We start from the raw sequence: 25,261 nt of genomic DNA on the forward strand, positions 1-25,261 counted from the left end.
ATGGCATCGCGCAGATAACCCAGCTCTGTGCACTTTGGGGGATGCCTCACCACGGGCAAAACACCCTGTGGAGGATGGAGGCTGTGAGGGGGAGTGCAGACGTGACCTTCCAAAGTGTTCAGGGCGCCTCCAAATGGAAGGGGTCTCCTCCTTCGCCCCTTGTTCAGGGCAGGAATCCATTCTAGCATATCTCCATCCAGCCTCTACTGGGAAGGTGATCCCCTCCCCCTTCCTTGACAATCTGTTCTAGGGTGAATCCTTAGATTCCTGATATCTGGGCAAGAAAGACCTCCTTGTAATTTAAAAGCATCAGTCACCATCTGAACAATCAGTCACCCCATCTCAGTTTACAGCTCACTCTTTCCCGACAGCCTTAATGCCCACTGCAAGACATCGCCCAGAATTCAATTTAGGAAACCAATGAAATGAAATAAATGAGGGTTTTGAGGGCTGTCTGAACATCCACCCACATAAGTACTCAGGGCGCCTGACTAGGCCTACTCTAACTTCCACACGGGTATCCTTATACAGAATATCTTTCCGAGGCAAAAAGCCATGGGTTATTGGGCTTCCACCCTCTCAAATTGGCTAATAAGCACATATCTTGGCAAAGCACCAGTTCTTTCTATCACTCCTTAGTGGGTTTCATGAAACTCCCCAATTCAGAACAAGAATTTCAAATTATAAATGAATTCTAATTTAAAAACAAAATGAAAAAAAAATCCTATCACAATGACATTTGCAAAAGGGCTAAAGTTCAGGATGGGCATTTAATGGAACAATTTAAAAACTTCAGATGTTTTGCATCCACATGTTTTTGCTCCTGGAGGAAGTATTGGAAAAAGTTCTGCCTAGAAGAATGTTATTGGCCATTGCTAAATTCTTTTATACTCTTTTGCATATAATTTGACTTGAAAGTCATTTCAGATGACACTTATGGCTCTATTATTTCATGTATTCCAATGATATATGCATAAAATATTTACGCCTTTATAAAGGATGCTGTGTGAATCACTAAGAAACTTCTTAGCATCCCATAATTGGTCCTGGATGCAGATCTTTATGAAATTAGGATTTATGATGATGGTAATAATTTTAATTTAGTATGGCTGCTCACTCTAAACCATTCTAGGCAGCTTACACACCAGAACATACTGTACAATAAACAGTTAAAAACGTAACAGCAAAACAATGCAGACCAAAAAATAACCATAGCAATAAAAGCACAACAGGGGCCACATGAACCCAGGAAAGTGGGAGCTCATGGAAGTTTCCTAAAGGGGAAACAACCCAAGAAGTGTGGGAAACTCTGAAAAATGCAATCATAAAAGCCCAGACCAGCACAATACCACTGAAAAAGAAAAACAAGAAATTCAAGAAGAAACCAGCATGGCTGCACAAAGATCTCTCTGACAAACTGAAAGACAAAAAGGATAAATATAAAAAAAGGGAAGAGGGACACATAACTAAGGCTGATTATCAGCAGACAGCCAGAACACGCAAATATAAAATCAGGAAAGCAAAGGCTCAGAATGAACAAAGACTTGCAACAGAAATCAAGGATAATAAAAAAAAGTTTCTAGCAACACATTAACAACAAGAAAAAAGTCAAGGAAACTGTAGGCCCACTAAAGAGAGAAGATGGCAAGAAAATAACAGGCAAAAGCAGAGCTGCTTAACTCGTACTTTGCGTCAGTCTTCACACAAAAAGAAACTATAGCCCAACATACCAAAAAAACCACTGCAAAAGACAAACTAGAAACAAAAATTAAAATAAGCAAGAAAATGGTAAGAGGACACCTATCCGACCTTGATGAATATAAATTGCCAGGACCTGACAGATTACATCCCAGAGTTCTGGAGGAGCTGGCAGAAGTTATCTAAGAACCATTGCACCACATCTTTCAAAAATCCTGCAGCACCGGGGAAGTACCCGAGGATTGGAAAAGGGCTGTTGTGGTTCCCATCTTAAAGAAAGGGGAAAAAACGGACCCAGGAAACTACAGACCAATCAGTTTAATATCAATACCTAGAAAGATCCTAGAAAAGATAATCAAAAAACAGATCTGTGAATAACTAGAAGCAAACCAAGTCATAACTAATAGCCAGCACAGGTTTCTTAAAAACAGATCATGCCCAACCAATCTTATTTCATTCTTCGACAAAGTGACCAAACTAGTAGAACAGCAAAATGCTGTGGACGTAGTATACTTAGGTTTCAGTAACGCATTTGATAAATTAGACCACAACCTACTCCTTGGTAAGCTATAAAAAGGTGGAATAGACAACATCAGCACCAGATGATATGTAGCTGGCTGGCAAACTGTACTCAACGAGTGGTCCTCAATGGTACTACATCCACATGGAGAGGGGTAAGGAGTGGGATACCACAAGATTCTGTCTTCAGCCCAGTACTCTTCAATATCTTCATCAATGACTTAGATGAGGGAATTGAAGGGGAACACATCAAATTTGCAGATGACACCAAACTGTCAGGAGTATCCAACACCCCAGAAGACAAGCTCAGGATTCAAAAAGATCTTGAGAAACATGAACAATGGAACGTATCCAAAAATGAGTTTCAGTGTGGAGAAAAGCAAAGTTTTATATTTGGCAAGAAAAATCAAAGGTACAAGTACAGGTTGGAGGAGACCTGGCTCAAAGACGGTAACTGTGAGAGTCCTAGTGGACGATCTCTTAACCATGAGCCAGCCGTGTGCGCAGCAGCCAAAAAAGCTAATACAATCGTGGGTTGTAAAAACAGAGGCATAGACTCAAGATCATGCGAGGTATTAGTACAGCTTTATAAAACCCTAGTAAGACCACACCTGGAATGCTGCAGCCATGCTATCACAAAAAAGATGTTGAGAGTTTGAAAAATGTTCAGAGAAGAGCAACTAAAATAATCAAAGGCCTGGAGACTAAAACATACGAAGAAAAGCTGCGGGACCTGGGTTTAGCAAGTCTAAAGAAAAGAAGAATCAGGGGCAACATGATAGCAGTATTCCAGTATTTGAGGGGCTGCCACAAAGAAGAGGGGGTCAACTTTATTCTCCAAAGCACCAGAGGGCAGGAGAAGAAACAATGGTTGGAAACTGATCAAAGAGAGAAGCAACCTGGAATTAAGGAGAAACTTTCTGACAGTGAGGACAATTAACCAGTGGAACAGCTTATCCCCCAGAAATCGTAGGTGCTCCATCACTGGAGATTTTTAAGAAGAAACTAGACAGCCACTTGTCAGAGATGGTATAGGTCCTCCTGCTGGAGCAGGGGGCTGGACTAGAAGACCTCCAAGGTCCCTTCCAGCTCTACTCTACCCTAAATCAAAACGCATGAAGCCAGGCTGAAGAAACTGGGCTCCTGGTTTGGCGGGAGGAAAACTGAAGGGAGACAATAGTATTGGGGTTCAGGCAATAAGGCGGTGTCCTAGAAAAGATAGTCAGGAACTATTTTTAAATGGGTTAGGAGTAGATATGAGTTGCAGCAATACAGAATTTGTTGCAGCATAAGGAAAACCTTCTCTTCAACAGTGGAACTCCTGCAGAGGTTGTGTGTTCTCCATTTTTAGAGGTTTCGAAGAAGAGGTTGGACAGCCACCCCTCAGAGAGCCATTTCACTATTTCCCCTGCACTTTGCAGAGGATTCCGGTTTGGCTCCTGTGATTCTGTAACTCCAGGAAGAGTGCGACAGCCCCCAGATAGTTTTGCAATTTTACATTTGGTAGTCAAGGGACAACATTCACTTTGCTTTTGGGGGACAACCAGATCTGAGAATGCATCTTCCCATCCGCCCACAAGCTCCATAGAATCAAACCAATACCTTTTGGCTTGCCTGGGTCATGCTGAGTGAGCAGAAATTGTCTTGGAATGCATAGTAAAGGTAAAGGTAAAGGTCGTTTCCAACTCTAGGGGCCGGTGCTCATCTCCGTTTCAAAGCCGAAGAGCCAGCGCTTGTCTGAGGACGTCTCCGTGGTCATGTGGCCGGAACGCTGTTACCTTCCCACCGGAGTGGTCCCTATTTTTCTACTTGCATTTTTACGTGCTTTCGAACTGCTAGGTTGGCAGAAGCTGGGACGAGTAACAGGCGCTCACTCTGTTATGCGGCACTCAGGATTTGACCCGCCAAACTGCTGACCATTATATACCTGGGCTGATTGCATATTAGGTTCGAATCTCAGAAGGGTATAGCTGACTGATAAAGACTAAAGAGTCAGAAATGCATCTCAGTTTCTCTTTAATTCTTTGTTAGTAATTTACACAAATATATGAACTGTCCGGTGTGACTACAGCCTGTTCGATGGCCTTCAAGATAGGCTGAAAACAGGAAATAAAGATTTGCCCCATGTTTGGGGCCTAGCAAGGTAATCTAAATAGTTAACATTTGAAACATATCTTCCCTTGCAAAAAAAAAGCTAACAGAGCGAGAGAGACCTTATGGCTTAAGAGGCAAATAACACTGCCTAATATGCAATCAGCCCAGGTTCGAATCTCAGAAGGGTATAGCTGACTGATGAAGACTAAAGAGTCAGAAATGCATCTCAGTTTCTCTTTAATTCTTTGTTAGTAATTTACACAAATATATATATATATATATTTCAGCCTAGCCCAAGGCCATCTACAGGCAGTAGCCACAGCAGTGGCAGCTCATATTTGTGTAAATTTTTTGGCTTGCTAACGAACAATAAAGGGAGACCGATATGATCATTTCAAACTTATGGCTGACTGATGAGAACAAATAAGTTTGAAATGATCATATCGGTCTCCCTTTAGTCTTTGTTAGCAAGCCAAAAAAATTTACACACACACACACACACACACACAGAGCATTTTTTTGGGATTGCTAACAAAGAACTACTGCCTGTGGATGGCCTTGGGTTAGGCTGAAACAGGAAATAAGATTTGTCCCGTGTTTGGGGCCTAGCAAGGTAGCCTAAGGTGCAATCGGCCCAGGTTCGAATTTCAGAAGGGTATGGCTGACTGATGAGAACAAATAAGTTTGAAATGATCATATCAGTCTCCCTTTAATTCTTTGTTAGCAATCCAAAAAATTTACACAAATATGAGCTGTCACTACTGTGACTACTGCCTGTGGATGGCCTTGGGTTAGGCTGAAACAGGAAATAAGATTTGTCCTGTGTTTGGGGCCTAGTCACACAATAATAAAAGTTTATGATCTAGCTGTCCAGGGTGACATGCAGCCCATAGGCTGCAGGCTGGATATGCCTGCTTTATACATTACTTTATTTTAGATTTTTTAAAGAATCCCACCATTATTTTTATAACTAACCCAAGGCAGCAAACATGCCCAGTATTCCTTCTCCTTCTATTTTCCTTACAACAACAACCTTGTGAGGCGGGTAGGGCTGATGGAGAGTGATTGGCCCAAAGTCACCCAGCCTTCATTTATGTCTAAGGCAGGACTAGAACTCATCGTCTCTTGCTATTATAAGATTATCACCAATATTACAGAGACCTATGATTGGAAACTCTCAGATCTCTGTTAGTTAAGACAGCTGGAGGGACCCAGGGTTATCTACACTTCTTTTTAGGAAAGCAATATGCAGAATGAATAGAATAGAATAGAGCTGGAAGGGACCTTGGAGGTCTTCTAGTCCAGCCCCCAGCTTAAGCAGAAGAACCTATGCCATCTCAGACAAGTGACTGTCTAGGCCAGGGGTAGGCAACCTCGGCTCTTTTATGACTCGTGGACTTCAACTCCCAGAATTCCTGAGCCAGCATGGCTCAGCTTGGAAACCTCTCCCTTTCCCCTCAGCATGGCTGGCTCAGGAATTCTGGGAATTGAAGTCCACGAGTCATAAAAGAGCCAAGGTTGCCTACCCCTGGTCTAGGCTCTTCTTAAAAACCTCCAGTGATGGAGCGCCCATGACTTCTGGAGTGAAGCTGTTCCACTGGTTGTTTGTCCTCACTGTCAGAAAGTTTCTCCTCAATTCCAGGTTGTTTCTCTCTTTGATCAGTTTCCAACCATTGTTTAACGTGTTTCCCTCTGGTGCTTTGGAGAATAACCTGACCTCCTCTTCCTTGTGGCACACTTCCTTGTGGCAGCCCCTCAAATACTGGCACACTGCCATCATGTCTCCCCTATTTCTTCTTTTCCTTAGACTAGCCAAACCCAAGTCCTGCAGCCGTTCTTCGTATGTTTTAGTCTCCAGGCCTTTGATCATCTTAGTTGCTCTTCTCTGAATTTTTTCAAAACTCTCAAAATTGGCTGCAGTATTCCAGGTGTGGTCTTACTACGGTTTTATAAAGTCACTTAGCACGTCAAGCAATTGTACACACAAGCTATGCAAACATTCACCATGTTTTCTGATCAATGATTACAATAAATTGGTAGTCAGATATCAATAAATTGGTACTCGGGTATCAATAAATTGATACTCTGCCGTTACAGCTACTACTTCTGCTTGAGAACAGTCCTGCTCAGAAATCTCCCACGATGGGTGGCTTTGGGTTTCAATGTGAGGAAACGGCATGGAAACTGAACTGGCTTTGTTTTAGGGGCACGTATATCCCATGTTTTACCTAAAATGTATACATTCCCTTCTGGAACGAGATCCTGACCAAATATAGAAACATCCTCCATGTTTTTATCATTAGTTACGTTTTGGTTAGTTTCGAATTTCATCCTTCTCAATTGACATTCCATGCCTCAGGACTGCATTACTGCACTACTTGGACCTCTAAACCTAATTTCCGCATGGCATATTTGTTAGTCATTCCTGCAGAGATGAAAGCAAAAACAAAGTTCACAAGAGCAACAACAGAAGGAAAGCATTCTAGGCTAGATTAAAAATTGTGCCCTGCCTCCGTCATTTCTGCCCAGGCGCCCTTCTGGTGCTGATCTGGCCTTGGAGATTTTGAACAGAATCGCCGCCCAGCCTAAAGAACCAGACTTGGGTGAACAACATCCAAGCAAATGTTGCGTTTCCCCTGGAAGAGCAAGAAACGAGTGGGAATATTTTGGATAATCCTGTCAATCATCTTACTTGCTGCTGACTCTCTTTCTCTCTTGCATTTGGGCCATGCAGGACCCTTTGCTGGGAGCCAGGTGGGGAGAGGGGTCTTCTCTATGGCCCACCCGCCCTTTGGTTGGGATTCGGCCGGCCTTTGCAAGGGACGGAGGGCTTGGCCCGGGGAAGGCTCTGATCCTTCCAGCTGAATCCCCCACCCACCCACCCCACTCAACGTACTTGTCTTTATTTCCCAAATTACTTGTTCATTATGTGGATGAAACTATTTCCTGGGCATTTTAAATGGGTGATTTGGAGTATCACATTTTATTTCTTCTATCGATTTTGGCCATTGAAGACCCAAGTATCTGCATCACTAAGGCTTGACTGCATTGGTCCATGTGGATTTGTTATCACAAGATTCTAGCAAATTAAAGATGCGTTTTCCCTATTTGAAAAGGGGAGAAAATTCTCTGGTTGAAAAAGTAATACGAGAACTGGAAGACCCACAAAGAGATATAAATACATTAAGGCTGTGTGTGAAACATCAAAGGGGTGCTTGAATTTGAGTTGTGAATCATGGCCTCAAGGGGAAGTGAAGGGAGGACGCAACTCTGGAGCTCTTCAGAGTCCTTGGCAGATTTCAGGTTGCCAGATACTTCTTGGGTGGTACAGATGGTATCAAACGTTGCAACTTCAGTTCTCCACCTGGAGTTTAGTGAGTTGCACCTGATTAGCTGGTCAGTGAGTTGGACCAAGTCTCTGCCAGGGCAGCCAAGCCTTGGAGCCTCCTGCTTGTGGCTCTGTTTGTGCAGTGGACTCTGCTCCATTGCATCTGGGAGTCAGATGGTCCCTTCAGGCTACAGAGCCCATCTCCATCCTCACCTTCTACCTGTCGATATTCTCCTCGGGTGAAGGTCTTCAATGTCCTTCCAAGGCACTCCAGGCTCCTCTGCCACTCCGACATTCACCCCATGATAAAATTTCCATTGTCTCAAAGGCCTCCCCTGAACTGCTGCTGCTTTTTGCCTGGCTTTTCACGTTTTTTTTGGCCTTTCCCTGGATCATCCAACGAGATTCCATCCTTTGCTTCCTTTGGGGATCTGTCCAGTGCCCCCTGGGGCAAATGATTGGCCGGTGAGGGGCTGGATCCCAGCGGCACCTTCCAAGGTGTCTTCGGGTTTTCCCTCTGCTGCAACTGAACCCCACCCAACCTCCCCCAAAGTTCATGATGCCCAACAATGACTTTAAGTGGTTCCTCTTCTGAAATCAAACGTGGTTGTGTCCTCAAATTCCCATTTGCGCACATCTATTGTGGCTGGTTGCCCTGCCGTGACTACACGAAGAGTCTTATGGGCCGCTAGGAGCTAACCACTATTATCCCTTTTCTCCCCAGAGTTTGCATGGCTCCTTTTCCAGAGCAAACTCTGCAGCAGTAGTGGCTAATTCAGTTCTGGCTACCGGCAGCATTTCCCGAATGGTGCCTTTCTCTCCACAGGGTTCAGGCTTGGGCAGTTCAAGGCATATTTTGGGCAGTGAGAGCCTAGGGTCCCGTTAAGCCAGGGAGGGCATTCCCTGCCGTCCAGCTTTTAAAGTCTCTGCCTGGCAAGGAGGCTTTGGGGATCTCTCAGGAGTGGCAGGTTGTCCATGCTGGGTGCCCCGACCGCTCCCCTGGGAATTTGGGCACAGGGGTCCCGGCCCAGAGGAGGCCTGGCTGGCCAGTTGGGGGCCTGAGGCAGGAGGGCAGCTCTGCCGCCCCTCTCCCCTCAGCCAGGTTGGGGCCGAGGCCTCTTCCCAGCCAGCTCCGGCTGCCTTCTGCTCACCGGGCTAGAAGGGGAGGCTGGCCGGGGAACTCCCGTCCGGGGGGGGGGGCGAAAAGGCTCCGAGGAGAGGACCGGGAGGCGGCCTTCGCTCTGGGCTGCCCAGGAGGCCCCGGGGGTGGCGGGGACAGACGGGCATCTCTCCCCAAGTGCTGAGGGGGGCGTTTTGTGCCGGGGGGGGGAGCGCCGGGGCCGCCTTTGGCTGCTCCCGAGGCAGCAAAGCCGAGATGCCCGGGAAGGCGCTGCTAAAGGACCGGGCCGAGAGAGCCTCCAGACCAGGGGTCTTCAAACTTGGCCCTTTTATGACTTGTGGACTTCAACTCCCAGAATTCCTCAGCCAGCTGGCTGAGGAATTCTGGGAGTTGAAGTCCACAAGTCATAAAAGGGCCAAGTTTGAAGACCCCTGCTCCAGACGGTTACAGGACGGCCGGAGCTTCTGGCTGCGGGAAGTTTCGGCGGGGCAGGGGGGAAAGGGCCGCGGGGACCCCGCCTGCCGAGAGCCCCGGTTCGACCGGCGCCCGGGCCATCCGCATCTCGCCACCGTCCCCGCGGGCCGGGGCGGGTGCGGGGCGGCGCGCGGGCCTGCTCCGGGCTGGCGGCGGCGGCGGCGGGGAGGGCGGGGAGGGGAGGGGAGCGCCGGCCGCCCCTGCCACCCAGGCAAGGCTTCGTGGCGCCCGCCGCCCCCGCCTTCGGAGCGGAGGCGGGGCCGGGGGCTTCCCTGGCCGCCATTGGCTGGGGCCCCCCGGATTGGCAGCTCGGCCCCGTCGGCTTGACGCGGGGAAAGGGGAGCGGGCGAGGGAGCCGAAAGTTTCTTTCGCGGGGCAGCAAAGCGGGGCGAGCGCACTTGGCCGAGCGGCGCCCCGGAAGGAGGTCGGGCGAGGAACCGAGGAGGAGGCGGCAGGAGACGCCGAGGGGGGCAGCCGGACGCCCCGAGCCTCCCCAGCCGCGCGCCGGGCCAGCAGGCTGCGCAGGGAGAGGAGCCGCCGCCGCCGCCGCCCCAGCCCATGGCCGCCTAGGAGGCTCCTGCCCGGCCGGAGGGGAGCGAGGCGTCCGCTTCTTAGTCCGCGAGTCGGGAGAAGAGCCGCCCCGGAGCGCCGCCGCCCCGCTTTGCGCCTCGCCCGGACCAGCCGCGCGCCGCGGAGATGGACGCGCACACCCGCTGGAAACGGCGGGGCTGGCCGAGCCGGCCCGGGAGCCTGGCGCTGCTCCTGCTCGCCGCCCTCGCCCACAGCCGCGCAGGTAAGGGCGCCCGGCATCCCCGCCGGGCCGCTTCTCCCGGGCTTTCGGGCGTCCGCTCGGGGCCGTCCCCGCCCTCGGAGGCGCTTCGGCAGCCCCTTTGGAGGGGGCAACTCTACGCAGAGGTCTTAGGCGACGGAGTAGTGGCGGGGGGGGCAGGGCAGGGCGCGAGTAGCGGTTGTTTAACAGCGGACGAGCTCGCTTTCCCCTTTGGAATGGCTTCTTTGTGGCGTGCAGCATCTGTGCCGCTCGCCGCAAACTTCTTCCTAGGAGCGATCTGAGCTTTGCAGACTGGGAGGAACTTCGTCCACGGACGCCCCCAGGTGCTGCCTCTGCGCCTCGGTGGGAGCCGGCGCTGCCCTCCCGCTTCACGGGCGCCTGCAAGAAATGGGTTTGCATCGGGCCGTGCTGCCGTCGACAGAAAAATTCATTTCATGTCTGTCCCCCAGGAGGGACGATAACTGGCATTCCCTTCCCTCGTTGGGTTTGGATAGAAAGTCTTTTTTGTTTTACATTTTAAAGCTGCGCATGTAGTGATCCGAAAATGCTCACATCCCTGTTAAGAGTGGTTCTTAAGGTTCGTGTCGTATTTCTATGTTAATGTAGCAAAATCAGCCAGGCGTGACGTGTTGTAGAATACCCGGGTGCTTAAAACAGAGAGGACCAACCTTAAAAAAGGATGGAAATGGACGTAAAGCGGCTGGCGTTGAAAAAAGTTTGGGGTTGAGATGCAGTAGTGGCCAAAATTGTGGAAACCTTTTGGGAAAAGTGTACAGTAGAAACTTTGGTTAAATTTCCACCCATTATTCCTCTAATTTCTTTATAACTGTAGCCTTGTTCACTTGATAATACTATTCTACATCGCTTTCTGGGCAACCCGTCAACTCTTTGCACCATTACTTTAATTTTATTACGTTTTACAAGCTCACTCAATGAAAGAAAAAAACCCAACCAACTTGATAGCGATCACATAACACACTGACAAATGTCCCCCTCTCAGCTTCAATACATGACATCAATAACTGGATCCTACTGTGATCTGATTGGCTCATTGCCAAAACAAGATGAGACCTGATTGGCTCTCTAAACACTCATGATCATTGGCTACAATCAGATGAAGGAAAGCTACCTGATATCAACCTAAGCAAGTTGTGCTTCCTTTTTGTGGTTATTTGGCTATAGCATTTCACAGAATACAGAACAGATAATTGAATAAACTATGTTGCATTACATTCTTGATTAAATTATCTTTCCATTGATATATAGTTTTATGGTACTACTCCCACAAAAGTGGTGTTATTAGCCGTCAAACCTCAAAAATACACTTTTCCCAAATGGTTTCCACAATTTTGGCCACTACTGTAATTGGGTGAAAAGTTGGGAATTAAACGAAGTTCTCTGCACTTTATGGAAAATAAAGGACTGATGCCAAGGGGAGGGGGGAGTTTCCCAAACCTGAACCTCCAATTTTTTTCTGAGCAGCCCCTGGGTCTTCTGTGCAGGAAATTTGTAAGTGCATCTCAGCTACCGTGGCAGCAAAACTTTACCCAGCGTGCCAGAGAGAAATGCACAGGGCTCCGTGCCAGTGGAATCCCTGTTATGGCTCACTCACAGGTTGGCAATGCCACTCAGGTTTGCAAGCGAAGGCAGCTGACCTCATACTGGCATCTCTGTCCCAAGAGCTGAGCGGTCGGGTTTTTTGCCACTGGCCGGCTGTCTCTTCGTGTTTTGTGAGAAGCTGCAACCCACAAAGCCGCTTTGAAGATCCGACTCCAAAGAGTTTTTGCAAGGGTAAATGGCCAACTCCCCAAAGGACCTCCAGAACTTTGCCGTAAAGTGTTGCAGTTAATACTTCTTTAATGCAGACAGTTTCATTTGAATCAGAGTTTCCCTTCCAAGTGGGCTGTGTATAGATTCCATTAATTATTTAGAATTGGTGATGAAATAAATGCTTGCCAAGAAAATGGACGTCTTTCAAAGCAATTAAGTGCTTTTACGCTGTTCTTTAAGCCAAGGACGGCCAGCTGCCAGCTTTCTGGAAGGCTAGGGATACAGTCACCATAACCATCTCCTCCCCCCATCACCTCCTCCCTCCCCCTCATGGCTGCAAAGGTGTGCCACAGTTCAGGGAAATATGGAGATGCCAGCTAGTGCCAAGGCCTCCAGTCTAAGTGTGCCCGGCGTGTCTCCCTGTTGTACCAGGGTCATTGGTGGGAGCATTGGCATTGTGCCTGCCCCCTTCAAAAGGAGAGAGGATTTGTGTGATTTCCCCCATGACTTCATCAGAGTTAATCACGCTCAAAGGTCTGAGCTCAGGTATCATCCTACAAGAGCCTTTTTTAAAATTTGGGATCTCGTTCACTAAGAGTCCTTGCCTTAAGATTGGGAAGCCCTGTGGGGTTGCGGGGTTTGTGAGATCTTGAATTCATTACCTTGCATGTCATGTGGATTTGGCTAATGGAATTTCACCCTGATGAGGGATGGATGTATTAATAGAACAGAACAGAGCAGGAAGGGACCTCGGAGGTCTTCTAGCCCAGCCTCCTGCTCATGCAGGAGACCCTAGACCAGGGGTGTCAAACTGCCGGCCCAAGGGGGGGGGGGTTGCATCATGCGGAGCCCGCGCGCCCAGCCTGACTCCGGCAATGCAAAAAAAGTGGCGGTAGGTCGAAGTGAGAAGGTGAGGCAATTGAGGCAGTTGCTCTTGATGTGCCTTTTGCCCTGGCAGGAGGCGGACTGAGTTCCGGGGATTGGGGTGGGCAGCAGGCCACCTTCCATCTTGCCCTGGAGATGAACCACAGCTGCCTTCTAACAAAAGGAGTGTTTAATTTGCCAGGCCTTCTCCCATCTTTCCTCCAAGAGACGGAGTTCAGGAGGTTATCGTTGGCTACGCCTGTGGCAGCCCGGCAGCGAATGAGAGACAGTGATAGATTCCATCCTGGATCAAAGTTGGGCAAGGATCCCAGCTTCCAGGGCTGATGGCCTGGGAAGAGATCAGGCGATGATCTGGACGGGAAGAAGCTTTTCCTGCCCTGACATTCTTGTCCCTTGGCCTCCTTGGAGGCCTCTGGCTGGATCTGGAAAATCTTGGAGAAGGAATTCATTCTGGAGTGGACGTCAGGATCCATTTTGCATTATACAACTCACACCAGAGATTTCAGAGCGCCAGAAGTTGTTTATTCTGGAGCTGGTGAGTGCTCTTTTGGAATGGATGAGCCGCCCCGCCCGGCCCCGGAGTGCCTGGCTCAAGGCCGTCCAGCAAGTCTCCCAGATGCGTTGGGGGTTGAGCCGGGGGGGGGGGGGCTGCTTTGCTGCAAGAAGCCTGTCCCCCTCTCAGCGCCGCAGCTGGCTCCAGGCCTTTCCCCGATCAAGCAAAACGTGTGATGTAATAGTTTTGCGATGACTTTCCACATTTCCACCAGTGAAGTCAGGTTGCATCATGGCTCTTTGTCTGCCAGATCCTGCAGGGGGGAAGAGAAGCGGCAGCTGCAGGAGAAGGCCCTTTGGCTTTGGAAGGTGCAGCGCTCTTTCTCCCCACCCCACGGCTGCACTGCTCCCAATTCTGGAATTTGGCAGCAATTCTGGCCTGAGCGTCTAGGGCAGGGGTAGGCAACCTCGGCTCTTTTATGACTCGTGGACTTCAACTCCCAGAATTCCTGAGCCAACATGGCTGGCTCAGGAATTCTGGGAGTTGAAGTCCACGAGTCATAAAAGAGCCGAGGTTGCCTCCCCCTGGTCTAGGGGGATTCTCAGTCCTCCTGGTCACGGTTGTCCCACAGGTGCTTTTCCACGAGGCAACTGGACTTTCTGTTTTGTCTCTGAAGACGTTTCGCTTCTCATCCAAGAAGCTTCTTCCGCTGTGACTGGATTCCATTCCCCTCCATCCAGTCAGAGCTGAAGAAGCTTCTTGGATGAGAAGCGAAACGTCTTCAAAGAAAGTCCAGGTGCCTCGTGGAAAAGCACCTGTGGGAGATTCCGGCCAGAGGAACCAGGGCTGCTGCAGAGATCACCCTGCAGGGGATGGAGCAGATCCTGCGTTTGGGGAGACACACACACACACACACACACACGAGCAGAGCTCCAGCATTCGCTGCCACGAAGAGAGCAGCCGGGTAATGTTATGATCCAGGCTTTGGAAACAGATTTAGTGGGATTCAGCTAAGCTGCCTTTGCTGCCTTCAGGCCAGCTTGAGAAAGAAGTGGAGTGAGGAGGAGGAACAAGGCTGGTTTTCTTCTTTGCGCTCCTGCTGTGTGCCAGAAATCCAGATGTGGGAGATGAAAGGCTGTGAGCAGGCGTGGATGTGGTGACCTCACACTCAAGAGAGGCGATGTTGGCGGGATAGTTGCCATTCTCCAAGGCCCCTCAGCTGCTTTGGCCTCGGGAGCAACGTACAGCAACAGTCAAGTGGACGCAGCTTCCACAAAAAGCAGCTGGCTGAAATGTTTTCTAAGGTGGCTGCAGGAGAACGTGCAGAGCGAGATCTTGGTGAAGTTAAGCTTGCCTTTCTTGGGTAAAAATGGGTGTGGATGTGGGTGTCTGCGTGTGTGGGTGTGTGGCTCTGCTGCTTCTACCGTCCCTGCCTTGAGGCTCCTGAAAGAGGTACCTGGGAAATGGGGTTCTGTGAACAGAGCGCGGCAACAATTAGAGGCACTGTTTCTCCACTGGGTCTTTCGGTCTTCTAGGGAAACCAGGTGGAGTCCTGAATTCAAAGTGCTGAGCTGGAACGTGAATTATAGCCTTGCCCGGAAGTGATGTGGTTAACTTTTTGAGAATACCACTGATGATGTTCCTATTAGGGGGTCAGCAGGCAGAATTCCCAGCAGCCTCTGCTTATTGTGCTTGTAGTTGCCAACCTCAGAGTGAGAAGAGGACGGGCTGGCATAACGGGCGGAGCTGCTGGCACTCCTCAAGTGGCTCTTCAGGAGATGCTTTATAAAGTCTGGATGATTTTACAGGAGCGTGAGCTGCAGGAGGGGGCTTCTGTCAGGTGTGAAAGACCAGGTGCACATGTCAAAGTTCGATTAACTGATTTATTACTACTCAGGCCTCTGCACAGGAATTCTCCACCACTAGTTGGCACCTGCTTAGAGTTAGATAAAGGTCTACGGCACTCAAGGGAGGTTGGACCTAGTTCTCTTGTGGCTACGTAGGGATTTGAGGCCGATTCCTCTTTTGGCTCCGCCCCCAGGTTCTGCCATCCTTTCTGTGCATCCTGCCCTAACCCCAATGTAGACCTTATCACGAATGGCATCTTAAATGCAGGGCAAAGCGGTTTTCTGTCCTGTGCTGCATTGGTAAGCAGAAGTAGCTGAACTCTCTGTGACATTTGCTTTCAAGTAACAAGCCTGTTCACAGTTGCTTTCAATGGGCATGCATGTTGCTTTCAATGGGCAGCCTCCACCAGCTTGGCCTCTCCAGATATGTTGGGAATCTGACTCGCTGGCTTGGCAGCTGCTGGGCCATCTTACCTGGAGGAGATCGGAGAGTGGAAGGGGTCCCGGGCATTGCCTTCGCTGAAGAGCTCTTAGAACGGAGTCTGGGCAGCTGGGAAAGAAGCCCAGTGGACCTCCCGGGAAATTGATCGCGTTCTGCAGAAAATCTGAGCTTGCTCACAAAAAGAGTGAAGAGAGGACAGTCTGAAAATAAGCCAAAACTTCTGAAACGGTTCATTCTTTTTTTCTTGATGTTCAACAGAATAGTTTTCCCCCCCCTGTCTTTAACTTTATAGAAAGGTTCCTTTGCTTTTGACTGTTCCACATCCAAACTGTGACATTTGGAACCAAACATTCCCGGCTAATCAGAATCACAGAGAGACTTCGCTGCTTTTCAACTTTTGGCAAAGAGGGGCTGCGGCACAATCTGTGAATTCCTCCAGATTAGCATTTGGAAGCCAAAGATCACGTGAAGTGTTAATACCGCTTTACAACGCCTTGGTAAGGCCACACCTGGAATACTGCATCCAGTTTTGGTCACCACGATGTAAAAAAGATGTCGAGACTCTAGAAAGGGTACAGAGAAGAGCAACAAAGATGATTGGGGGACTGGAGACTAAAACATATAGGGAACGGCTGCTGGAATTGGGTATGTATAGTTTAACGAAGAGAAGGGTGAGGGGTGACATGATAGCAGTGTTCCAATATCTCACGGGCTGCCACAAAGGAGAGGGAGTCAAGCTATTCTCCAAAGCGCCCAAAGGCAGGACAAGAAGCAACGGATGGAAACTAGTCAAGGAGAGAAGCAACCTAGAACTAAGGAGAAACTTCCTGACAGTTAGAACAATGCTCCAACACTGGAAGTTTTTAAGAAGAGACTGGCCAGCCATTTGTCTGAAATGGTATAGGGTTTCCTGCCTGAGCAGGGGGTTGGACTAGATGACCTCCAATGTCCCTTCCAACTTTATTATTATGATTATGAAGCTATTTTAGCAGGCTTGGTGGGGCTGCCTGGCTGTCTTGTGAATCAGATCCTTAAGATAAAGAGAATGAGACCAGCGCCCTAATCTGACACCTGCAAGGGACCAGAGGAGGATGCAATGGCTGCATGCCAGAAGCCGTGTCTCCCAAACTCAGACCCTTTCAGCCAGGGCTCACCAATCTGAGTTCAGGTTCTTGACCAGGCCTTGCTCAGCCAGAGCCCCCGTCCCGTCTGACAAGATGCTTGGCAGAGGGTCACTGTCTCAAGTTGTGACCAAATCTGAGAGTTTTTCATTACATACACTCTCTGCCCCTTCTTAAGCGAAAACCCATGGTGAGTCTGAAGCTCAGCCTGAACCCAGGTCCCAACTGTTTAAATTTGTTAAATACATAAATAAGACAATACAGATTGCATATATTTATTTGTATGTTTTCCCCTTGGTGCTGCCCAACTCCAGCCTGACTCTGGGTGGCACACAATGTAAAAATACAAATAAATAAATAGAAATACAGTGAGGGGAAATAGCACTTACCAAGCCAAGCAGAAGATATCAAGAATCTAGGAAAAGATTAAATAAATCTGGGGGCAAAAGGTAGATAATCTAAATGGAACATCCAAATAGAAGAGAGCCAGAACTTCTCTGAATTCCAGATGCTGGGATTAAGGCATCTGGAATATATGTGGTGTTCCACATGAGCTGCCTTGTGGCAACCAGATGTTCACAAGATCACCCTTCCATAGCCTAAGCCCCTCCAGTTGCTTTGGATTCCGTCTCCCATCATCCTTTATCAAGGGTGGTTGCAGTTAATAGGTGTTGACATCAATAACCAAATGGAGAGAGCAAGGTTGGGAAACCTTTAGCATTCTGTCCCAGCTGGGCAATTCTTACATGCAGATTTACTTGACCCTAATTTGGTTGAGAGGGAGACGGACGGAGTGGACAGAATAGGCATCTCTTGATGTTCTCTCTGAAATCTTCAAGACTGATAGAAGCAAAGCCAGGAATATAACTTCATTATTTTTGAGTCTTTGAGACCACTTGAGAAGAGCAGCATCCATTTTAAATAAGTAGAGATAGTCCTTGATTTACAACAATTGAGCCCAAAATCTCTGTTATTAAACGAGACAGTTGTTACGTGAATTGTGCCTCATTTGACTACTTTTCCTGCCACAGTTGTTCAGTGAACCACTGCAGTTGCTAAATTAGTAACATGGTTGTTAAGTGAATCTGGCTCCCCTATTGACTTGGCTTGTCAGAAGGTTGCAAAAGGGGATCATGTCACACACACACACACACACACACACACACACACAGAGGTCACTGTGACCGTCATAAATGGGAGTCAGTTGCCAAGCACCTGAATTTTGATCATGTGACCATGGGGTTGCTGCAGTGGTTGTAAGTGTGAAAAATGGCCATAAGTCACTTTTTTCAGAACTGTTGTAACTTCGAACAGTCACTAAATGAACTGTTGTAAGTCGAGGACTGCCTACCCAGGGCAACCACAGCAGCAAGGCAGGCCTCACCGCAGCTCTCACCACTTTTGGGGGGGTGGGGGGGACAGAACTTTTCCTTCTGCGTTCAGGGGCTAAACCTTGGAGCCCAAAAGGATGCGAATGTGAAGTGAGTCTGGGAAAATGCTACTTTTTTGCCTCAAGCACAGAAAAAACCTGCATGAAATCCTCCGAGATACGCAGGCGTAGCTGGATGCTTTGGAGGCTGCTGGACAGAATCCTGGTGATTCGTTACCCTCCGACCACATGGAAGAGAGGCCGAACGGGACAGAGGGGAGATGCCTTCTGCGTGTGTCATTCAGCGAGTGGAAGTTTGTCTGTCTGAGCTCCTTCCCCAGAGATCAGGAGAGCCATGGGCAGTGTGGTTGTGTGGGTGTTTTTTTGGGGGGGGTTGATGTTAAGGGAGCAGCCCTGTAAGATGCTGCTCCGTGATTTGGCTGAACGCCCCAACCCCAGCGACAAGGGCCGGGGCAGCAAAAGCCTTGTGGCAATAGGGTTTCTTCAACAGCCCAGAGCGATGGCCGGTGGGCGAGGGGATTCGGGCAGGCCGTGAGTAATCAGGGGGGCTTTTTTTGGAGGCAGCTTGAATGAATCCTGTCCAGATGCTTTGTGTTTGGCTTGCCCTGTCCTGGAGGTGTGGACGATGGGTGCTTCTGCTGCGCCTCTGCAGTTGGCCGATCAGGGTGCTTCTGCTCTTGAGGTTCGACGCCATTGCAGAAATGTAAGCTGCTTTCTTAGAAACTCCACTGCCAAGGATGGGGCACCTCCAGGTGCTAAAAAAGCCTCTCTTCTTTGTATAGGCAGTGATCAGGAGTCAGAGAATGGGAATCCACACGTAAACAAAGTTCCCAGAAATATCCTCCTCCCAAATCACTTTGGTTTTTTACTTTGGCCCAAGGACAGCAGCACCTGAGAATGGGCCTTCCCTGGCCTGGAACCTTCTCTTCGCGGTTACAACTGCACTGAACCCCTGGCTGTGCCCTGAGGTTGTGGTTGTAGTCATGCACAAGAGGTCTCCCCCCCCCAAGATTTCTGGGTTTCTTTTCTGGGCTTTCCTGGTTGGTTTGAGAAGCCCCACAGTTGCCCAGTTGGATGACTGCCTTAGAAACATGAATTGCTTGGAGACCATTGAACGCCCTGGATTTTTTATTTTTTTTAATTTTAATTCCATTTATATCCCGCCCTTCTCCGAAGACTCAGGGCGGCTTACAAGCTTAGCAGTAGCCTTCATTCTATGTATATGCCTGCTTATTAGGGCTTTCACACACACCCCAAGCGGCATTATTACAAAGTCAGCTTATTGCCCCCAACAATCTGGGTCCTCATTTTACCTACCTCGGAAGGATGGAAGGCTGAGTCAACCTTGAGCCTGGTGGGATGCAAACCTGCACTAATTGCAGGCAGCTGGTGTTACTTAAGGAGGCATTAGCCCACTGCTCCACCAAGGCTCTATGGATGCCGGTGCTCCGGTCAGTGTGTGGGTCCCTACAATGTCGTGTTTATTTATTTACAAGATTAGCTTCCCCCCACCGCCTTTATTACTTTTAAAAATAACTCAAAGCAGCGAACATACATAGTACTGCTTCCTCTTCCTATTTCCCTACAACAACCCTGTGAGGTAGGCTGGGCTGAAAGAAAGTCACCCAGCTGGCTGCATTTTTCATTTCTTCCTTAACCAACGTGCTAGTGTCCTAATGTGCATTTATGGTGATCTCATAACTGAGGCACCCTTTAATAAGGATGGGGAAATGTGAACAAGTTGGCAACTTTAATTTATTGCTTTTGTTACCGGCTCAAATTCGACTTGTTGAATTTGAGATTTTTAACAGTTTGCACTGAAAATTATATTCATTTTGGTGCACTTACCTTTAAATGCATTTTTCTTGACAATTTTGTCTACCGTGTATAACATTTGCAAACATTTTCTCATAATGTGTTTCATTTTGCACATTCGTTCAGAATATATGTACTTTTTGGGTGGATAGTTCCTGAACATGAATTACAAAGATGCATAACAAATTTTGGACAACACCAGTTGAGAATTAAGTTTTGATTTGTGTGCTTAGGGGTTTTTTAAAATGTGAAATTAAATGCTTGCTTTTGGTCACCTATCGTTAATCTGCAGTAAGGGTGAATATATTTTGTGGTTGTGGTCCATCAAAAGCCTCCATCAGCATCCAGGACAAAGCCAGATTTTATAGTCAGGCTGGGCTTCTGAATAAATGTGGGACTCGGCTTAAGTTCTGAGGTGAAACTACCTGGATCTGTTTGCTGGGCCAGGGCCGGGTTGCTGGGAATCCAGCTTGGTGCAGACGTAAGACCATGAATGGCAAAAGAAAATGGTAGCTGAGAGTGGCTCAAATCTGGCTAGGCCAGGGGTAGGCAGCCTTGGCTCTTTTATGACTCGTGGACTTCAATTCCCAGAATTCCTCAGCCAGCCATGCTGTGGGAAAAGCTAAGTTTCCAAGCTAAGCCATGCTGGCTCAGGAATTCTGGGAGTTGAAGTCCACGAGTCATAAAAGAGCCAAGGTTGCCTACCCCTGGGCTAGGCCATCCTCTGTTCCCATCCAGGGAGAAATCGGGGCTTGAAGCCACCTCTCCCTGCCCAAGGAATGTCAGAAGAGGCTGGTGGGACCCTTGAGGCCTCTTCCTCTCCTTTCCTGTGGAACACAGAAGTGCTTTCCTACCTATGCAGAATGCTTCCATGGGCCACAGCCTGGCCCAACGTCTTTGGGCTTGGAAGCTGAGCAGTCAGACCTGCTGCCCAGAGCAGTGGGAATCAGACATCGACCCCATGTCTGTAGGTAGAATGGGAAGCTGAAAAAAAATCATCTCAGAACAAGGCCTGGCAAGACTCTTCCACACTGTTTAAAGAAAACTGCCACCTGTCTGAAATGGTCTAGGGCAGGGCTAGGCAACCTTGGCTTTTTTATGACTTGTGGACTTCAACTCCCAGAATTCCTGAGTCAGCATGGCTGGTTCAGGAATTCTGGGTATTCCTGAACCAGCCATTGAAGTCCACAAGTCTTGAAAGAGCCAAGGTTGCCTACCCCTGGTCTAGAGTCTCCTGCTTGAGCAGGGGTTGGACTAGAAGACCTCTGAGGTCCCTTCCAGCTCTATTCTGATTGATTGATTGATTGATGTTTCAGTGGTGTCACCAGGAGATGAGAGGTCTTCATACATGGTGCAGTGGCTGAGATTATAATACAATTTAAAGCTAGCAGGAAACATAAACTAGGTTTAAACTGTACAGTAGTGTGTTTTATAAAGCCAACTGCTGCACCATATATGCATTCATTGTTATGTTGATATAAGATACTCTGCCTAAACCAATTAACCACATTCTGATGTAAGTCTTTGGCCTGGCTTAGTAACACACTGAACCACAAATTTTTGAACCCTATTTTAATGCACAGTTATGAACCCAGCATCCCTCTTTAGATTAGGCGTAATTGAGGTGCTGATCCCTCTGCATTTGGGCAGGATTGAAACTGGGCTTAGTATTCACTTGAATGAATAGCTGCCAATTTGCACTTCCCAAATCAGTGCCCAAACTAAGCTTTGATATTTACATCTCTCCAAGTGTTATGACACAATTAATTCTCCAATAAAAATTTGCAGACAAATTTGCAGACTCATTTGAAAACACTGAATATATTCATAAAAATATTACAAAATTAAAAATGAATTTTATCGCTTGCACAAGTGGTTACACAGTGAGTGAAGGCATGTATTCCTTATGAAGAATCTTCATAAAGGGTATACATTTGGTTTAAAAACACTGCAAGCTGAAGAGGATCAAAAATCCGTCTCGGGACAGAAAAAAATGTGAAACTTGAGAGAAATGTCAGTGATGTCACTTTGCTTTTCTTGATTTGTCTCCTGTCTTTGTGAGAGATAATGTTCGATGGCTTCTTTCAGAGAGGGCTGTGGTGATGCACGTCTTGCAATCCTATGCATGTGTCACTCATGTTTATTGCTGCGACGGGGCTGTGTTCTTAACGTGCCTTGACCTGGTCCTGCTGCTTCCTGCCCCCCAACCTCTTAGGATGTGCTCTTGGGACCAGGTGCTCAGCTTTGATCTGGACCTGGATGTTGATTGCCTGGTTCATGGGGGATCCCATCAGGTCAGCAGCCTTTCAGCTCAGCTTTTCATTAGAATCAGAAGACATGGCCGTGCAGGTGCAGCCCCCTCCCCTGGGCACCTTCAGGATCAGTGGGTTTCCATTGATTCCAGATGTGGTTTGAGTTTGCCTTCCCTCCATGCCCAGCGTTCTGCCTCTGACTTGCTGCCTGAATTCAGAGTCAAAGTCTGGGAAGAAAGGAGGGCAGCCTGAGAATGCAGCCATGGGGAGACAGCAGTAGGGATGGAGAGAAGGAAGCAAGAAGTCAGGTTGAGGCTCCTTGGGAGTGAACTCTGAAGGGACGGGGCCCCTAGAGGTTGTTCCTCCTTGAATTAGGTGTTGTGAGTAGCGCAAGATAAATAGAATTGTGTTGCATGTGATACAAATTCACTGAGTTCAGTGAGATTTCTTTCCCAATAAACCTAATTAGATTGTACAAGAAAGATACACTTTCACATAAATTTTGTCGGCAATAAAACCTTTGGAGCTTACAGGACTTGCAAAATAAATTCCGTGAGAGCATGTGCAGAAGGTTTTTTTTAATGTTTCAACTGAAAATTGAAAAGAGATGTAAGTGTAATTATTTCCAGGGATTCTTTTCCAGAAAGAGCATGGCTAAGTTTTATTTTATGAGGTACCTGAGATGTTTCAGTTCGACTTGAGCAGGGGTAGGCAACCTTGGCTCTTTTATGACTCATGGACTTCAACTCCCAGAATTCCTGAGCCAGCATGGCTGGCTCAAGGAATTCTGGGAGTTGAAGTCCACGAGTCATAAAAGAGCCAAGGTTGCCTACCCCTGGACTTGAGGATAAAAGCAAAGGTTTCGACATCACAGGAAAAAGTTTCAAGGCAGAGTGTGTTATTCTCCAGAATAAATAAATAAATAAAATGACATTTTTGTGGCAAGATATACAGCAACAAAATATAGCTTAATAATTGGAAACAGCTCTTCCTCCAATACGTCAGGAGCCAGCCTTCTCCAAAACTATGCAGGAGCCGAGAGAGGAACGTGCGTGACCAGGAGAAACACAGTTAACTAAAATCTAAGGGTTCAAGTCTATCTGGTTTGGTTAAAAAGTGGCAATAACATCATCACCCTCTGGTTTTATTTACGTCCTGTTTTTCCTAATGTATCTTGTGCCAATCAACAACGGCACAAATATTATTTTGGATTTTGGCCTTGGTCTGAATTAGAGATCCCTGATTATATCCAGATTCAACTTGGATGTTTTCTTGAAGTGCCAAACCTAGTTGAACCAAATCCTGCAATGTGGAAACACTGGCTGGCTGTGGTTCCGAAGGCCCCCTGTTGCTAACGGCCACTTTATTCAACCTGATGGCCTCAAAGCAGGTCACAGAACATAGACTAACAGGGTTGGAAGGGACTTTGGAGGTCTTCTAGTCCTACCCCCTGCTCAAGAGCAGACTCTGTTCCATTCCAGACAAATGACTGTCCTGTCTCTTCTTGAAAACCTCCAGTGATGGAGCACCCACAACAGGCAAGCCGTTCCACTGGTTAATTGCTCTCACTGTCAGGAAATTCCTCCATAGTTCTAAGTTGGATCTCTCCTTGATAAGTTCCCCTCAATTAGTACTTCTTGTCCTGCCCTCAGGTGCTTTGGAGAATAGGTTGACCTCTTCTTCTCTGTGATAGCTCCTCAAGTAGCAGAAGATAATTATTATGTCCACCTTTATTCTTCTTTTCAACAGGCTAGACCACAGGTCTGCAACCCGCGGCTCCGGAGCCGCATGCAGCTCTTTCAGCCGTCTCCTGTGGCTCCTAGTCCTCTGCCATGTGCAGTCCAAAAAAAAAAGTGGGACTAAAAAAGTTCAACCAATCTATTCAAATATGCAGGGTAGGTGCATATCTCGCCTTGCCTCCACTCTTCAGTCAAACCCTGTTCTGCACATGTGCGCATGTACGCGCATGTGCACACATTTTTTTGCGGCTCCCAGTTTTTCCTTTTGTGAGGGAACCGGTTCCGAGTGGCTCTTTCACTGTTTCAGGTTCCTGACCCCTGGGCTAGACCAACCTATGGTAACTCCCTCAACCATTCGTCTTATGGTTTAGCCTTCAGACCTTTTTATCATCTTTGTTGCTCTTCTCTGCACACTTTTAGGATCTCCGCAATTTTTTTTTGTACTGTGGTGACCTGAAGTGTATGCAGTATTCCAAGTGTGGCCTCACTAGGGTGGTATAAACTGGTATTACCACTTCTTGTGATCTTGATGCTATCCCTTTGTTGATGTAGCCCGTGACTGCATTGCCTTTTTTGGCAGCTACAGCACACTGCTGGCTTATAGGTAAGTGGTTGTGCACTAGGAGTCCTAGATCCCTCTTATAGTTATTATTGTTGGTCCAGGTACTTGCCTCTTGTGTACCTGTGCATTTGGTTTTTCCTCTTGACTTTTTTCACCACTGAATTGCACCTTGTTGGATAGGGCCTAATGCTCAAGTGTGTCAAGATTCTCCTGAATCTTAAGTCTATCTTCCAATGTGTCAGCAATTCCAGCCCTCCCCTTCCATGTCATCCACAAATTTGACAACTTCCCCTTCGGTCTCCTCATCTAGATCATTAATAAAGATATTGAAGAATACTGGGCCTAAGACAGAACCTTGGCGTTCCCCACTGCCTGCTTCCCTCCATGTGGATGAGTTCCATTGAAGACTACACTTTTGAACGTGGTGGGTCGGATAGTTACAAATCCATCCGGTGGTGATGCTGTCTGTCCCACATTTTTCCATCTTAGCAAGTAGAAGGTTGTGGTCTACTTTGTTAAATGCCTTACTGAAACCCAAGTATACTATGCCCACAGCATTTTGCTGGTCCACTAATTTAGTCATTTTCTCAAAAAAAGGCAGTAAGTTTTGTCTGGCATTGTTCTTAACAAACCCATGCCGTCTCCTCATAATCATCTTGTTCATTTCTAGGTGCTCACAAATGCACCGCTTGACGATATTTTCCAGGATTTTCCCAGTTTTTGATACCAAGTTGATTGGCCAATAATTTCCTGGATCCATCTTGGGGTTTTTTGTTTGTAGATTGGGAATCCCTCAACTCTTCTCCAGTCCTCTGGTCATTCCCCTGTGTTACAGGAGCTGTGAAAGCTCACATTCAACGGCTCCTTGATTATGTCTGTCAGCTGTAGGAAGGATTCTGCTCAGAAGTAGAGATGGAAAGAT

The 25,261-nt window shown here is 47.7% G+C and overlaps 1 protein-coding gene across 1 annotated transcript in view; it reads left to right on the forward strand.

The window, feature by feature from the left end:
- Positions 1–9,795: 9,795 nt before the first annotated feature.
- COL5A1 (collagen type V alpha 1 chain) overlaps positions 9,796–25,261 on the forward strand; it is a 203,237-nt gene continuing 187,771 nt past the window's right edge. Inside the window, exon 1 of the mRNA XM_083375260.1 lies at positions 9,796–10,026. Within this exon, the coding sequence (XP_083231386.1) occupies positions 9,930–10,026 (97 nt within the window). The 5' untranslated portion in view covers positions 9,796–9,929. The remainder of the gene's footprint in view (positions 10,027–25,261) is intronic.

Source organism: Vipera ursinii (assembly GCF_947247035.1).
Source record: "Vipera ursinii genome assembly, chromosome: 16".
NCBI classification, from domain to species: domain Eukaryota; kingdom Metazoa; phylum Chordata; class Lepidosauria; order Squamata; family Viperidae; genus Vipera; species Vipera ursinii.